We start from the raw sequence: 17,166 nt of genomic DNA, 5'->3' as shown, positions 1-17,166 counted from the left end.
ATTCGATCCCATTTCTTAATAAATTTAGGCTAAAATATATTCTGTTACATGATTTTGGTAAAAAAAAAAAAAAAAAAAAAAAAATACATTAGATGAATATTTATTGGTTTGTATGAAGTTACAGCGTCTACAAACTATGGTATATACGTATACTGGAGTATTTCTTGAGGTGCCAAATGCCAGGACAGTACAAACACCTCCCAAATGACACCTCGTAAATTACTTTTTGGAAAGTAGACACCCCAAGGTATTTGCTGAAAGGCATGTTGAATCCATGGTAGATTTTATTTTTTGCTGTAGGTGTGTCACTGGCGCAACATATTAGACCAATTATTTAATTTGCTGCTGCTAAACTGACTCCCTACTAAGGAGTGTGAATAAATAAAAATAAACTGTGCATAGCTGCGCTAACCTTAAATGTGCAAAAAATCTTTCTGCTCATTTAATTCACCACTATAAAATCACTGCACAATGTTCGGTTGCGCATTTTTATGGTGGTGAATTAAAGGAGCAGAAAAATTGTATTCACATTTAAGGTTAGGGCAGCTATTCAGTTTTTTTTTTTTTTTATAGATTTTACTTTTTGCCACAAGTTTTTAAAAATGACAAAAAATACACGTGATCTGACTCTTCCAGGTAGGGGGCACACATGCACGCCGCCATGGGCTTTCTCCCGCTGTACCTACACATGGTGGGAGCCAATCGGTGGGAATGGCGGACTCTATGTCTGCTGGCACCTGCCGATGATCCAGCAGAGAGCCAGAACGGTGGTCTGCCTATGTAAACAAGGCAGATCGCTGTTCTGTCACTAAGGAAGGCATGGATCATGTGTTCCTGAAAATCAGGAAAAAGGACCCATGTTTTCCCCTAGTAAAAGCATCTCTCTGAGGAAATATTGAGGTCCTACTATAAATCGCCATTACTAGTAAAAAAAAAAAAAAAAATTATCCCAAAGTTTGTAGATGCTTTAACTTTCACCCAAACCAGTCGATACGTGCTAACTGGGATTTTTTTTTTTTTTACCAAAAACATGTATCACTATACATATTGACCTAAGTTTATTAGGAAATTTGATTTTTTTTATTTTTTGGATTGGATAGCTTTTAGAGCAGAAAGTAAAAACAATTTTTATTCTCTAAATGGTCTATCTTTTTTGTTTATAGCGCAAAAAATAAAAAAAATGCAGGGGTGTTTAAATAACACCAAAATAAAGCTCTATTTGTGGGGGGAAAAAAAGGACATAACATTTTATTTGGGTACAGCGTTGCATGACTGCGCAATTGTCAGTAACGCTGTGCCGTATCGCAAAACATTGCCTGGTCAAGTACGGGGGGAGGTAAAAAAATATACATGCACATACATTTTTTAAACACAAAAACATAACCACATGAATCTGTCCCAGCGAGGAAGCTGACAGGCTCAGAGAGGCATGATGACAGTGGAGGCATCAAGGGCTGGATAGGGACAGTCAAAGGGCTGGTAAGCTATAAATTTCCCAGGTCTCTGTTAAACTGTACTTAAGCAAACTGAAGTCACCAGCCTAGGTGTGCTGTCTAGCAGCACTTTGTAAATCTTAGTGCTAGCAACGCCAAATCATTTGTCAAATGAAGCAGCTCTCATTTATGAAAAGCAACTGTGTATTTAGTTTTCCTGGAGTTCAGCTTAAGCCTCGGTTCCCGCAGGTCGCCTCCCATAGGGAAGCTGCGGACCCGTTCTAATAGGAGCGACACAAGTCGCTCCGACCTAGAAAAAGGGTCCGGAGCTTCTTTGGGGCGACCAGGAGGCGACCGCCATAGACTTCAATGTTATGAAGTCTGTGGTGGCCGCTCCGAGGTCGCGGCGCGCTGCACGCACCGCGATCTCGGAGGTCGCGTCGCCGTAGTGTGAACCGGCGCTTAGGATATTCTATTTTCCCTGCTGCTGACCACTAGTAGGAGTGCTTACAAAGTGTAAGTGCACAGAAATATGCACAGGCATTCTGTGTACTCCCGTGCAGGCAGTCCCACTGATGTCTATTAGGACGCAGCTGCTGCACAGACACTGCAACTCCGCCCAACTGGTCATCTGTGCAGTGCACAGCCCTGATCACACACAGACTTTGGGGCTGTGCACCCGCACAGATTTACAAGTCAGAGCAGCGGCTGTGTGTGTGCATCTGCTGCATCCCGACAGATATCAATAGAAATTCCTGCATGAGGATGCACAGAACACCTGTGCATTTCCGTGCAGGTAAATAAAGCCCTTGCATGGGGTAGGCATTGATACACCCACAGGAATAAGGCCTTACATTTCACCATGATATCCATTTATATTTTGTGTTTTAGGATTAGGTTTTTCTGATTTCCATGAGTAAAAAAAGCCATAATGAAAAAAAAAATTACTTTTATGGAAGTTATAGCTCCTGAGCTTGAAGGAGATGGGTCTTTGGAAGATCTTAAAGGATGCGTGCTTGATTTGTCTTTACCTGCAATAAAAAAAAAAAAAAAAAAAAACATGTAAATTGCACAGCTACATGCTGCATAATAGCTGTACTGTTCAACATACTCAATTTAACATTTTCCAGTTTTGGGAGAGGGAAAGTTAAAACCTCATTTAGATTTATATTACTGTGTATCTGCTGGGAAATTTACCTTCACTTACTGGTGACCCAACTGCAAACGAGAAGAGTTTCCCCAACACGTACATATACAGAAATGATCAAACTAGCAGGACTTCGGTCCCTACCCAGTTCACCTAAATGCTTTTTTATAATCTGTATTTTGCCTGCTGAAAAACTTTTATAGCAGCAACTTTTATATTAAAAAAGGTAATTTGACTAATTTACTGAATAGTACACAATTTAGGTATGTGGCAAATACCTATCCTTCCAAACATTTTCTAGAAAAACTTGCAGGCTGATTTAGAAATTAGCTGTGAATAATGTAATTCAACAGAACAAGCATCAGTCCACGTAGGAACCGCACACAGGATAGATGAAAGCAAAATTTGTTTCTTTATTCCTCAAAATTCATAAACAGACAGTGTAAGGAACAGACAAGTCCAAGGGTTGACGCGTTTCATGGCACGAACAGCCGCTTACTCATAACCACAGTGAAGGATGGCGGAAATCGGTTGATATTAGTAGGTAAACAAACAATGGTTGATTGGTGCGATTGCTCACAGGTTTGTACCATTGAGTTAATGAATCCTCCAAAAGGAACCGATTAATCCGCGATCCAACACCTGGGACATTTAGTACACACATAGGAACTTCACAAAGAAGTGCAAAAACAAATACAAATATTAAAAGTGACACACTGACTCGAAACTAAATAAGCTACGAGTGTGTGTGTGGTAATAAAATCATGTAATCACAAAATGGAGTAATATGTCGGCGGGGTATGAAAAAATGCAACATAACGTAATGCATATTATAATTTAGTGTGCTGTAGCACAATGTATATTAAAAATAGGACCATCCAAAATTCAAAAACACAAAAGCATCCTTATATGGTGAAAAGTATATACATACAGTGAAGTTAAGGATGCACATTGTTAAAACAATGTGATATAATCATGTATGTACATGAATGGAATACAAAAGTGTGTAAAAAAAGATGTAAAAATATTGAGATATATAAATATATGAAAATATATATAAAAATAATCATAAATATGATATGATATAACTATAGTGAGAAACCATAAAAAAAAAAAATGAAAATAAAAAGCATCAGTCCACGTATATCTTGTAGACTAACGAAGATTGAAAATCCTTATATAATAAAACTAATTTGACAACTCATGAACACAGGCAATTGCGTTGGACAAGTTGAAAAGCGTATTTGGCATGCAAATTGCTGTATTTAAAGTGGAACTTCATTCTCAATCAACATGGACTATTTCTAATCCTTATCCTGCTAGCATTTGTAAATAGATAGGAAAGTACATCATATTTACTTGTTTTACACTTTTTTTTGCATTTCTTCAGTTACTTCCCGGTTTCCATGCCTAGGCAAAATGTCATACATCCCAGGAGTCTTCGAGGAGGGGAGGGAGGGTTCTCCACTCAGCCCATGCCTGAGACGGGTTCCAGGAAGTAAATGCTACATGAATAATCTGCCCTTACTCAAGATGGCCACGGGGGGCGTTTTTCAAAATTATTTCTCAGCAAAATTAAGTATGGAGACGTGGATGGATAAGGTAGTTTGCTTTAAATACTACAAATGAATAAAATGGTGTTTTTTGTTTGTGGTCTCCAGATGCAGTGCAGTTCAACTGTAAAATCATAAGAATTAACTAGAGTTGGTATATACATTTACAGCGGAAGATCCTGACTGACTATTTTGAATAAACTTTCTTTATTTTATTCAGGACAAAAAAAAAAAAAAAAAACACCACATAAAATACCTCACATCCTCACAACTTGGACCCCTCATCGGATGGCTTACTCTGATATTTCTTCAAAGTAAAAGATCCAAACAAATCAAAAAATAAAACAAAACAACACCTAGTTTATGTAAATTATTAAAATTAAAGATGAACTCCAGGCAAAAGCCAAATACACAAGGCATCTAAGGTAAATGATTTACCTGCCAAAGGATTTGAATTTTTTTCCAGCCAGTTCTGAGATTTACATAGCTCTGCCACACAGCACACCACACAATTAAAGTATCACATTTGCACATTTATGGACTTTTCACCTGTGATAAGCTTTGCACTTTAATATACAACAAATGCTATGTCTGGTGGTAATCCAATACAGCTCACCAACCAAATAACACCATTCCTACAGTAAAGCAAGGAGGCGGTAATATCCGATATGGGGGTGTTTCTCTGCAGCAGGGTCTGGAGCACTTGTCGGGACAGAAGAAAAACGGATGGGGCAAAATGCCATCAAATTCTTGAGGAAAATCTGCTGTCCCATGTTAGAAAGTTGTCAATGGGAAGAAGGTTTCCCTTCCAACATGACAATGACTCAAAGCACACAGCAAAATCGACCACAAAGTAGTTAAAGGTGAAAAAGGTGAAAATCCTTGCATGGCTTAGTCAGAGCCCAGGCATAAACCCTACTGAAAAATCTATGAAATGACTTGAAGACTGCAGCTCACAAACGGCCACCATCAAATTTAGCTGAACTTGAGCAGCTCTGCAAAGATGAATGGGCAAATATCGCAAAGTCTAGATGTGCAAAGTTGGTAGATAAATATCCCAAGAGACTAAAGGCTGTAATTAAAGCAAAAGATGGTTCAAAAAAATACTGACATAAGGTGTGGGGGCGATCCTTTTTCCAACTCAGTGATTTCGTTTTCCAATTTTTTTATTTTTGTCTGACATGTTGGTGATATATCTTTCACTTGGATGTTATAGGTTGCACTAGTAAATCCAGCTGGATAAAAAAAAAAATTGTGTGTCTTCATTTCAGGCTGCAAAGCAACAAAATGTGATTTTAAAAGGAGGGGGATTCTTTTCTATACCCACTGCTGTATATTGGCCCTCGAACCACTACTGGAAGCAATTCATACGCACCTTGACATAAAAGGAGTTGAAAAATCTGTAATCCACCACAATATATTACTGCCTGCCACATTTACACTTACCTGTTCAGGGATTCTGCGATGTCGGCACCCCAAGCTGATTCGTCAATCAGCTTTGGATGCAGGTGCCAGCATTGAAAGTAAGGGAAACTAGGTCCAACCCCTAAACAAGGCAGAAACAAAATGAATCCTATAGCAGAGTGAGTGGGTGTATGCCTTCAGAGACTGCCCCATAGGCGTGGTAAAGTTTTTTCCTGTCTAGTGTCCTTCTCCTGTAGGGGGCAGCATAACCCAATGGTTAAGAAGAATATGGAGCTGCGTCTATCAATGAATGATAGAGAAACAAGGTGTCTGACATCATGATAAATGAAAAGCTCACTGCTATTTTGATAGACATGCAAACTAAACTCCCCTGGCAAGTCTGGCAACTTTGGATCTTCTATTGTCAACCACAGTTCATTCACCAAACACTTTTATTCATCCAACGTTACTAAGAGTGTGCGCCCCCTGGGATTCTCTTATACGCCCCCTTCCCTTTTTTTCTCTCTTTTCACTCTTCCTGCCTCTTTTCCACTTTCCCTTCCTACATCTTCTTTATGTCTCTTCCTTCCTAGCTACTCTATTTTTTTTCATTCTGCATGATTGTGAAGCTGTATTTGCTTGTATGCCTACATTCATTAGGGACAGATTATTCTTTTTCATACTCCTTAGATATATACTACTGGACATTTTTAATATGAATGCATTCGATTGCACCTGCTTTGTGGTTCATTGATCTGCCATTCAATGTAACACTACCATGTATGAAACGCTATGCCTCTCATACTTCCCTTATTGCTGGGCTACTTTGTTATGGCATCTTTCCCTAATAAAAATAATTCCAAAAGCAAACAATGTAATTTCCATTGGCATGCGATTCTGTGCAACTCAAATCACATCTGAAATCGCACTAGTGTGAACCGAGCCTCAAAAAACAAACAAACAGAGCTGTATTAAGTTTGTATCTTTTTCATATCTGTCAGGAGCTCAGGTTTAATAACCCTCTACGCTTTGTAACAGCATCCACACATGAACAGAAATTGCAGTTATGCACAATTATACTCCTCCTTTGCGGTGCAGCTTATTGCCTGGTGGAAGCAAAAAAACTGACCATTGTTCTCCTCTATAAGACTACAGGACAGAAAATTAACACTAGGTTTCAAACATTACATCCCACTATGACACCTTTGCTTTTTATTAACTTCTAGTGATCTACTGAATACGACATATTCAGGTTAAAAGTCATTTAGAGTGATTGTAAAGTCTTTTTTTTTGCTATAAAAATAACAAAAATGTTATACTTGCCTCCTCTGTGCAGTTGGTTTTGCACAGAGCAGCCCAGATCCTCCTCTTCTCGGATCCTTGGCTGGAGCTCCTGACCCCTCCCTCCTGTTGAGTGCCCCCACAGCAAGCAGCTCGCTATAGGGGCACCCAAGCCGAGCTGCAGCTTTATGTATCCATTCAGACACTGAGCTCCAGTTCGGCCCCACCCTCCCTCTCTCTCTGGATTGGCTGAGTTTGATTGACAGCAGCGAGAGCCAATGGCAAGCGAGAGCCAAGAGCCAATGGCCAGGAGAGAGAGAGAGTCCCAGATGGCTGAGGTACTCGTAAACATCCCTGGATAGAGAGGGGGCTCAGGTAAGTATTAGGGGGCAGAGGGGGGCTGCTGCACACAGAAGGTTATTTATCCTAATGCACAGATTGTATTAAGATAAAAAAAACCTTTTGACTCCTTTAAACCTCTTGTACACAAAATATACATAAGCATAGAAACATAGAAACATAGAATGTGTCGGCAGATAAGAACCATTTGGCCCATCTAGTCTGCCCAATATATCTGAATCCTATGAATAGTCCCTGGCCCTATCTTATATGAAGGATAGCCTTATGCCTATCCCATGCATGCTTAAACTCCTTCACTGTATTTGCAGCTACCACTTCTGCAGGAAGGTTATTCCATGCATCCACTACTCTCTCAGTAAAGTAATACTTCCTCATATTACTTTTAAAACTTTGCCCCTCTAATTTAAAACTGTGTCCTCTTGTGGTAGTTTTTCTTCTTTTAAATATGCTCTCCTCCTTTACCGAGTTGATTCCCTTTATGTATTTAAAAGTTTCTATCATATCCCCTCTGTCTCTTCTTTCTTCCAAGCTATACATGTTAAGGTCCTTTAACCTTTCCTGGTAAGTTTTTTCCTGCAATCCATGTACTAATTTAGTAGCTCTTCTCTGAACTCTCTCTAGTGTATCTATATCCTTCTGGAGATATGGCCTCCAGTACTGCGCACAATACTCCAAGTGAGGTCTCACCAGTGTTCTGTACAGCGGCATAAGCACTTCTCTCTTTCTACTGCTTATACCTCTCCCTATACATCCAAGCATTCTGCTGGCATTTCGTGCTGCTCTATTACATTGTCCTCCCACCTTTAAGTCTTCTGAAATAATTACTCCTAAATCCCTTTCCTCAGATACTGAGGTCAGGACTGTGTCAAATATTCTATATTCTGCCCTTGGGTTTTTACGCCCCAGGTGCATTGTCTTGCACTTATCCACATTAAATTTCAGTTGCCAGATTTCTGACCATTCTTCTAGTTTTCCTAAATCCTTTTCCATTTGGCTGGTTGCAATTTGTCTATTGTCACTTTAAAAAGTGAATCTGACTGCTATATTAAGCTTTACAAAGTAGTAGATCTCTTTAGGCACAGGCACATTAAGGGTTTTTAATTGTTTAACCACTTAAGTACTAGTCTGTTTATAACTTTTCAAAATCTGGCAATTTTTTAGTGCTGTCAAGTTTGCTTGACAATTGTTTTTTTTTATAAAATCTGAAAAAAAAAAACAAAAAAAAACACAACAAAACACTGATGCCCTAAAATGACAAGACAGTAGAAAAATACAAACACACCTAATTTTTTTTTTTAGTTTAGAACAGAACATATACAGTGCAGCAGTTAGAGTACAGGGGTTAAGAAGTAATGCACAGAAAAGCTAGCAGATTTCTCTGGGCAGGAGTTAGTGATGCTTTATGGTGGTTGTCAGTGGTGAGTGCCTCTTTAAATGCTGGTGGTCAATTGTGTGTGCTTTCCTAAATGCTGGTGATCAGTGACGTCCCCCCCATAACATATTGAGGGTGAACGTGCCCACTTTATGGATAATATGCCTCCCATTTACCCTCCTGCTGTTCACTGAACCCCCTTTGTGGTTAGAGTGAAGCCCTTCTTTAGTGGTTAGTAGGAGCAGTGTTACTTACTTAGGATTAACAAAAGATGAGGAAAGGTTTATGGTCTTTGTTTACACTTGTGATTACTCGGATTTGCTCTCTGCATTATGCCTATGATCTGCGCTGTCGAACAATCCATCAATTATAGACATTATGTACACACAAGCAGTAAATGCAGTTTTTAACCTGTGCTCAGAAAATGCACGGCTATTTCTCCACCTTGTGTTTACTATGCAATGATTTTGGGGTTGTTAATGTGGCTGAAAGATTTACTAAGTGCAGAGTCTACCTCCCTTTTAAAGTATATTAAACCCCAAAAACAAAATTGCAGTGCGTTGCAAGTTCTCATATATGGTGGCTGGGCTGCATTAGTTTCCCTTTTTCAAGCTAAGAATATTTTTAGCAAGTGCAAAAAATAACTGTAGACCTAACAGAAGCTCCTCTAGATTACATTTTTGAGTTTAGATATGGTTTAAAGATTACAAACCAAACAAGCTCATGCAATTGGTTTTACACAAAAGCTAAACCTAGGGAAAAAAATAAAAATTGAAAGAACTACAAAATCTGTTGTCAGATGGGCTCTGCTCTTCACATATGGTTCACTTGTCCTAGGGTCCATGGTTTCTGGATTTGAGTTTACTCCTTAAATTATTTAGTCACTATAGTTAACATTACTAAGAACCCTCGTATAGCTTTTCTTAATGAAGCTGTGAAGAATATCCCAAGGTCCACACAGACTCAAGTTTACTATATGTTTTTGGCAGCAAAAAAATAACCATCGCTACCGCTTGGAAAAGTCCAGTAATCAACTTCACTTTATAAAGCAAAAATTTACCTGAATAATGCTCCACGAAAAACTGGTCAGAATCCAACAGGATAAGGGAGAAAAGGAACCCCCCTAATGGGACTTTATTGGTCTTTATCCTATTGGTTATTGATTACCCAATAAATTATATGTAGTACAAAAAGTAAAATTGATTACAAATTTATTGTTACAAAAAAAAGACAAAAAAAGAGTGTAAAACATACAAACAAGGGTGGCTAGTCCTAAAAAGACTCCATCATAAGTTGTCACTGTGTATACAGACATTGATGCATATGTATAATGTATATGAACAATTTACTTATATAGCAACATAACTGCACACCCAAAATCCAACAGGATAAACTACCCGTTTGAAAAGGTTTGGACCCCTTGGCTCTCTTACCTACAGGTGCCGGACACTCAGGATTAACATTGGATCAGTACAGGGTTGGACTCCGGGACAAGTGTGGTCTCACTTCTTTGCTCTTTTTCAATTTCCTTCCTTTCATTTTTCTGATTCGCTCTTTTCTATCTCTTTACTCAGAGGCAAGATAGGCCCTCTAGCCAAAACCTGTCTCTGGTTTATACGTTTTGTATGTGACAATATATCTCAGAAGGACATGATGTTGATACATTTGATTTTTCCGAGTATATAATATTTTTGGGGTAGGTCAAATAAGTCTAGTATTAGATGACATAGTGGTCACTATGTTTGCTACAATGGCATTATTACGTCTATAGCCTGCATTGGTGGTCAGGAGGGCAGGTGTTGCCCTGCTTGACCCCTCCCCCTAATGTACAATATTGGACTAATGTTAGGCTCATTGGTTGCTTGGGCTCTTATTGGACTATAACCGAACAGGTTTCGTAAAACAAGTCTTCAACATAGCTCATCACTTTGGCGCAGTTCCTGATACCCAAAGGTGGACTTCCAAGGATTTCTGTCTTCAACTCCTTACCCTTAAAACATGCCATCATTGTTAACTTCTTACTTACGGTTTATGTTGACAGAATCATTTTGCACTCTTTCATATTACATTGTAAGGTTTTACTGTAATTCTGAAAACGGAATAAAAATGAGCACCTATCGCCTGATCACACAAAAAAAAAAAAAAAAAAAAAACATTTCATCCATGTATTTAATGAAAAACTATGAAAACTAGAAATTTCATATAACATGAAAAATAAAGCATTGAAGAGAAAGAAAAAAAAGAGAATGCATACCTTTGTGCTGGTGTGTGGGGAATGTCTTGCCTCTTTCTGGAGAATAGCTTCTGCTACTGACGCTGGAGCCGGATCTACTATGTGGAGAGTCTTTTCTGGTTACTGGAGATTCTCGGAAATATGGGGACTCTCTTCTGTGAGGGGATCGCTCTCGTATGTATGGAGGCTGGCTTAATGTTTTTCTTCTGAATCCTTCTCTGTTTTCTCTTTGTTGGACATAAAAATAATGTTTTGTGAAAACAGGAAAATTACAAAACTTTTTTTCTTTTTTATTAGCTTTCATTAAAAGAACACTTAACACAAAAAAAAAAAAAAAAAACCCCGAACAACGTGTGCATAAGACTACACTCCCACATCTTCATCTTTTCATGCCACACAGTTTTAGTACATTGCATTTTATTTTTAGAAGTAGTTTAGTTGTTTTTAAATGCAATTCTCCAGTCATCCTAGAATGCAACAATATATTTTCCTAAATATCTTAAGGCCCCATTCACACGGTCCGCATTCCGTTGCGGACCGTGCTCTGCTCAGCGGGGATCGATCCACTGTGTGCGGAGAGGGAGGTGTCAGAGCCCAGCTGCTCTCTATAGGGAATCGGATGAGAGCGGACTGCCTGTCCGCTCTCATCCGATCCCTTTCCCAGGACGGATGGAAAATAGGGTTTCCATCTGTCTGGATTTCACGGACAGGATCGGATTCGGATGGCAGCGGGTGTCAGCGGACATGTCACCGCTGATCCGATCAGATCCGCCTAAAAAACTGACAGGCCGATCTGATCGGAACGCCCGTGTGAAAGAGCCCTAACACTCAACTGCATAGCACCGAAGTGTTTATATATATATATATATATATATATATATATATATATATATATATATATACATACATACATACATACATACACACACACATAAAAAATATTAGGTAATAAAATAAAAACCTGCTACATTCCAGATGCATTAAAACAAATTGTGTCAAATACTGTATACTTCACTTTCTTTCCAAAACATCTATAGCCTGTGTAGAAAGGCATGATCTCTGATTAGCTGCTGCAAATCTTGCGCTCTGTCCACAAGCAGTAGTCTATCTGCAGAGGTCAGAGAAGCAGAGTCAGATCTCTATCTCTGCAATCAGAAAACCTCACGCTCCTTGCCAATTGAAAAATATCTACTGTTTAAGACTAAGTGTTTGGTGCATCTGGAATGTATTTAGCAGATTTAATCTATTTATTAAGTATAAAAAAAAAAAAAACACAGAGGTTCTAAGACTATATTCTCCACAAAACTAAGGTTATTCCTTAGAAAAAAAATGTAGAAAGGGGAAATTACTGCATTATAGACACTAGACATAGCGAAGGAGCAAACATTTCCTATGCTACTCAACACCACCTAGTGGCCATAAGGCAAAAAAAGTTTCCCCGAATAGATTTTTTTTTCTTAAATAAATAACATCTGATCTGCAAGAAATATGGCATGAGAATATTCAATTGTGACCCATTCACACAGAACAACTTTATATGCAGTTTCAAATAGGAAAAACTATGCAATATATTTTTTTAATCATCATCATCATCATCATCATCATCATCATCATCGCACCTCTGTGTTACACTGGATTGTAAAATCGGCTCATTTTTACATAGGGGGAAAAAAAAAAAAAAAAATATATATATATATATATATATATATATATATATATATATATATATATATATATATATATATATATATAATGCTAACATAACCACAAATTATATTTTATATTTATGTTGAATACATGGAGAGTTTGCTCTTGAATAAAGGGTCTGAAAGATTCTCAACTTGCTTTCCAAGATGAGTTGACTCCATGGATATTTATTTCCAGGGTTTTTACAAGTAGGCTGAACTATATATTGGCATCATGGAATATGATCCCAGCACTTAAGCTTTGAGGATAGTGCAAAAGAAGGCTGAGCAACAACCTTACTGGAGAGTTGTTGCTGCAGACATACAGTGGGTACGGAAAGTATTCAGACCCCCTTAAATTTTTCACTCTTTGTTATATTGCAGCCATTTGGTAAAATCATTTAGGTTCATTCTTCTTCCTCATGAATGTACACATAGCACCCCATACTGACAGAAAAACACAGAATTGTTGACATTGTTGCAGATTTATTAAAAAAGAAAAACTGAAATATCACATGGTCCTAAGTATTCAGACCCTTTGCTCAGTATTTAGTAGAAGCCCCCTTTTGATCTAATACAGCCAGGAGTCTTTTTGGGAAAGATGCAACAAGTCTTTCACACCTGGATTTGGGGATCCTCTGCCATTCCTCCTTGCAGATCCTCTCCAGTTCTGTCAGGTTGGATGGTAAACGTTGGTGGACAGCCATTTTTAGGTCTCTCCAGAGATGCTCAATTGGGTTTAAGTCAGGGCTCTGGCTGGGCCATTCAAGAACAGTCACGGAGTTGTTGTGAAGCCACTCCTTCGTTATTTTAGCTGTGTGCTTAGGGTCATTGTCTTGTTGGAAGGTAAACCTTCGGCCCAATCTGAGGTCCAGAGCACTCTGGAGAAGGTTTTTGTCCAGGATATCCCTGTACTTGGCCACATTCATCTTTCCCTCGATTGCAACCAGTCGTCCTGTCCCTGCAGCTGAAAAACACCCCCACAGCATGATGCTGCCACCACCATGCTTCACTGTTGGGACTGTATTGGACAGGTGATGAGCAGTGCCTGGTTTTCTCCACACATACCACTTAGAATTAAGGCCAAAAAGTTCTATTTTGGTCTCATCAGACCAGAGAATCTTATTTCTCACCATCTTGGAGTCCTTCAGGTGTTTTTTTAGCAAACTCCATGCGGGCTTTCATGTGTCTTACACTGAGGAGAGGCTTCCGTCGGGCCACTCTGCCATAAAGCCCCGACTGGTGGAGGGCTGCAGTGATGGTTGACTTTCTACAACTTTCTCCCATCTCCTGACTGCATCTCTGGAGCTCAGCCACAGTGATCTTTGGGTTCTTCTTTACCTCTCTCACCAAGGCTCTTCTCCCCCGATAGCTCAGTTTGGCCGGACGGCCAGCTCTAGGAAGGGTTCTGGTCCTCCCAAACGTCTTCCATTTGAGGATTATGGAGGCCACTGTGCTCTTAGGAACCTTAAGTGCAGCAGAAATCTTTTTGTAACCTTGGCCAGATCTGTGCCTTGCCACAATTCTGTCTCTGAGCTCTTCAGGCAGTTCCTTTGACCTCATGATTCTCATTTGCTCTGACATGCATTGTGATCTGGAAGGTCTTATATAGACAGGTGTGTGGCTTTCCTAATCAAGTCCAATCAGTATAATCAAACACAGCTGGACTCAAATGAAGGTGTAGAACCATCTCAAGGATGATCAGAAGAAATGGAAAGCACCTGAGTTAAATATATGAGTGTCACAACAAAGGGTCTGAATACTTAGGACCATGTGATATTTCAGTTTTTCTTTTTTACTAAATCTGCAACAATGTCAACAATTCTGTGTTTTTCTGTCAGTATGGGGTGCTATGTGTACATTCATGAGGAAGAAGAATGAACTTAAATGATTTTAGCAAATGGCTGCAATATAACAAAGAGTGAAAAATGTAAGGGGGTCTGAATACTTTCCGTACCCACTGTATCCATGAGTTACCAGAAATCTGATGGAGATTAAACTCACTAGAATCACCCATGTATGAAATAACCGTTTCCTGATGTAGAGGCACTACTTGAAAATGTAGCATATAGTTTTAAAAAAACTACATGGATTTTCACCATAGTAAGTCTAGCACTATATTGTGCCCATGAGCATGATAATTAGATAATTTACGAGCAACAGCATCTTTAGAACACTATCTTTCTCACAAAAAGAATGTCCAACTACACGCCTCTTGTCTAGTAAGGGACAATTGCTTGGCTTACTGAATACATCTCAGCGTGCTAAAAATAAACACACCTGTTAATGCCCTGGTCCAGTGTAACCAGCACAAAGAGTAAAAAAAACAACATTTCGAGTTGCTTCATCCTACCATTAGACAGGTGGCTGTATCACCCTGGTGCTACAATGGCCACCTATAAGCGACCAGCAATGTGGCTCAAATTCCCATCGTAACAGGTGATAAAAGCCTTGAAAAATCACAATTTCCATAAAACCAATACATGTTATATTTTAGAAGCACTAGATAATCAAACGTAACCAAATGGATCTGCGTATAAGGTTTTATTTTTCATGAAGCTAGTGACATTGAATGTATATTTTCTCGTCTGTGCTTTGCATTAGGCTTTTTGTTTAGTTTGCTGGCTGTATCAAGACAATAGGGGAGCAGTTAAGATCAGGAATGCCTGTAGGTTTGTAGCCCCCCCCCCCCACCCCAACTGCAGCAGATATCTTCCTTTCCAAATCAGTCAACTAGCCAGAGTTGGATTTTTTTCAAGTAATGTATGTAAAGTAAGTACTTTTTCGCTGCTCTAGCCCCCACGCCTTCAAGAAAGGCTGCAGCTGGGGATTCCTAAAGCATTTTTCCATATTTCTAAAGCACTTTCCATATGTAAAAAATATGCAAGTGTGCCCAAAGAACATGCATGATTTAGCAACTGCATTATGTCAGTAGCTTTAACCCCTTCTGAACCTTAATGATCAGGCCTTTTTTTTGTGATTCGGCACTGTGCCACTTTAAATCACACATGCACGCTCGTACGACAACGTACCCATAAAAAATTGAGGTCCTTTTTTTTTTTTTTTTATTTGATAACCCCTGCAATTTTTATTTTTTTGCGCTATAAACAAAAAAAAAAAAAAAAAAAGGAGCGACAATTCTGAAAAAAATATTATTTTTCACTTTCTGCTGTATAACATTCCCAATAAAAAAAAAAAAAAAAAAATCAAATTGTTTCATAATTTTAGGCCAATTTGTATTCTGTAACATTTGTTTGACAAAGAAAATCCCAATGAGCGTGTATTGATTACTTTGTGCAATAGTTATCGCATCTACAAACTAGGGAAAAGATTTAAGTCATTTCTTTTTTTTTTTTTTTTTACTAGTAATGCTTGTGATCAGCGATTTTTAGCTGATCATTAGCTGATCAATGACTGAGACATTGCGGCAGACAGATCAGACATCAAACTGACATTTTGGACACTTTTGGGGGGACCAGTGACATTACTACAGTAATCAGTGCTAAAATATGCACTGTTACTGTACTGGTGTATACAATGTGTAGCGCTAACATAAAAATAGTGATACAAATCCTAAAAAATATGATATGCGAGTACAAACCAGAAAAAAATTAATCATGTACAAAAAAAAAAAATCACAAATCTCCAACCAGTGACTGTGGAAAAAAGCGACAGTGGCGGTAATGTCCATAAATCTCCAATGAGTGACAATAAATAATAAAGTCCGTGAAAACAGAGATTCCTCAAACACCTTAAACAGCACAGCACTTAATAGAGGAACCACAAGTCCCAGCAGATGTGTTATATTCAGGGGACCTCTTCCCAGCGTGAGCAGAAGGAAAATCACCCGTGAGCTGAAAGGCACATAGATGGCTGCTTACCAGAAAAAAAACGGCCCCCCAACCTAATGGGTTGGCCATAAGCGCATTGAGAAATACAGCTGATAAGAGATCACCAGTGGTCAGTCGTTATGATGTACCGGGTACCAGCAATGGCAGACCATAGATGCGGAGAAGAGATATAAAGAGGCACATAGCGTGAAACTGCATATTATCATAAAACCTTTTTTTTTTTAAATTCCACTCACATACAGACGAAGAAAGAAGGCATATCACAAAAACGGTATGGCAGAGAGTACAACCGCAGCGTCCCGTGTTCACAATCAAAAACCGGCGTACAAGGGGGCATCGTGAAGTCAAGTTTCAGCTCTTGGGTGATTTTCCTTCTGCTAACGCTGGGAAGAGGTCTTCTGAATATAACACATCTGCTGGGACTTGTGGTTCCTCTATTAAGTACTGTGCTGTTTAAGGTGTTTGAGGAATCTCTCTGTTTTCACAGACTTTATTATTTATTGTCACTCAGTGGAGATTTATGGGCATTACCACCACTGTCACTTTTTTCACAGTCACTGGTTGGAGATTTGTGATTTTTTGCACATGATTTATTTTTTATGATTTGTACTCACATATCATATTTTTTAAGATTTCTATCACTATTTTTATGTTAGCGCTACACATTGTATACACCTTTGTTATTTGATTTTCTCAATAGATCAGTGTATTGAGGCTTTCTTTGTATTCATCACTAGTAACTAGATATCGGCGCCGATATGGCCATTTTAGATGGATTGGGGGGGATCGGGTAACATTGACTGATCCACTGGCCGATCTGGTTTTTGCTTGGTAACGGCTCAGCCAT

At 38.8% G+C, this 17,166-nt stretch overlaps 1 protein-coding gene across 2 annotated transcripts in view; it reads right to left on the bottom strand.

Moving 5' to 3' along the window:
- The window catches only part of PPHLN1 (periphilin 1), a 171,014-nt gene that overhangs the window by 66,243 nt on the left and 87,605 nt on the right, over nucleotides 1-17,166 (bottom strand). For both annotated transcript variants that reach the window (XM_082255989.1, XM_082255990.1), the window contains 2 exons: nucleotides 10,805-11,010; nucleotides 2,382-2,464 (listed from right to left, as the gene is read on the bottom strand). In XM_082255989.1, the coding sequence (XP_082112115.1) occupies nucleotides 2,382-2,464; nucleotides 10,805-11,010 (289 nt within the window). The remainder of the gene's footprint in view (nucleotides 1-2,381; nucleotides 2,465-10,804; nucleotides 11,011-17,166) is intronic.

Source organism: Pelophylax lessonae (genome assembly GCF_965119305.1).
Source record: "Pelophylax lessonae genome assembly, chromosome: 4".
Lineage (NCBI taxonomy): Eukaryota > Metazoa > Chordata > Amphibia > Anura > Ranidae > Pelophylax > Pelophylax lessonae.
The sequence above is the reverse complement of the archived record's forward strand: the minus strand, read 5'-3'. Positions and strand labels throughout refer to the sequence as shown.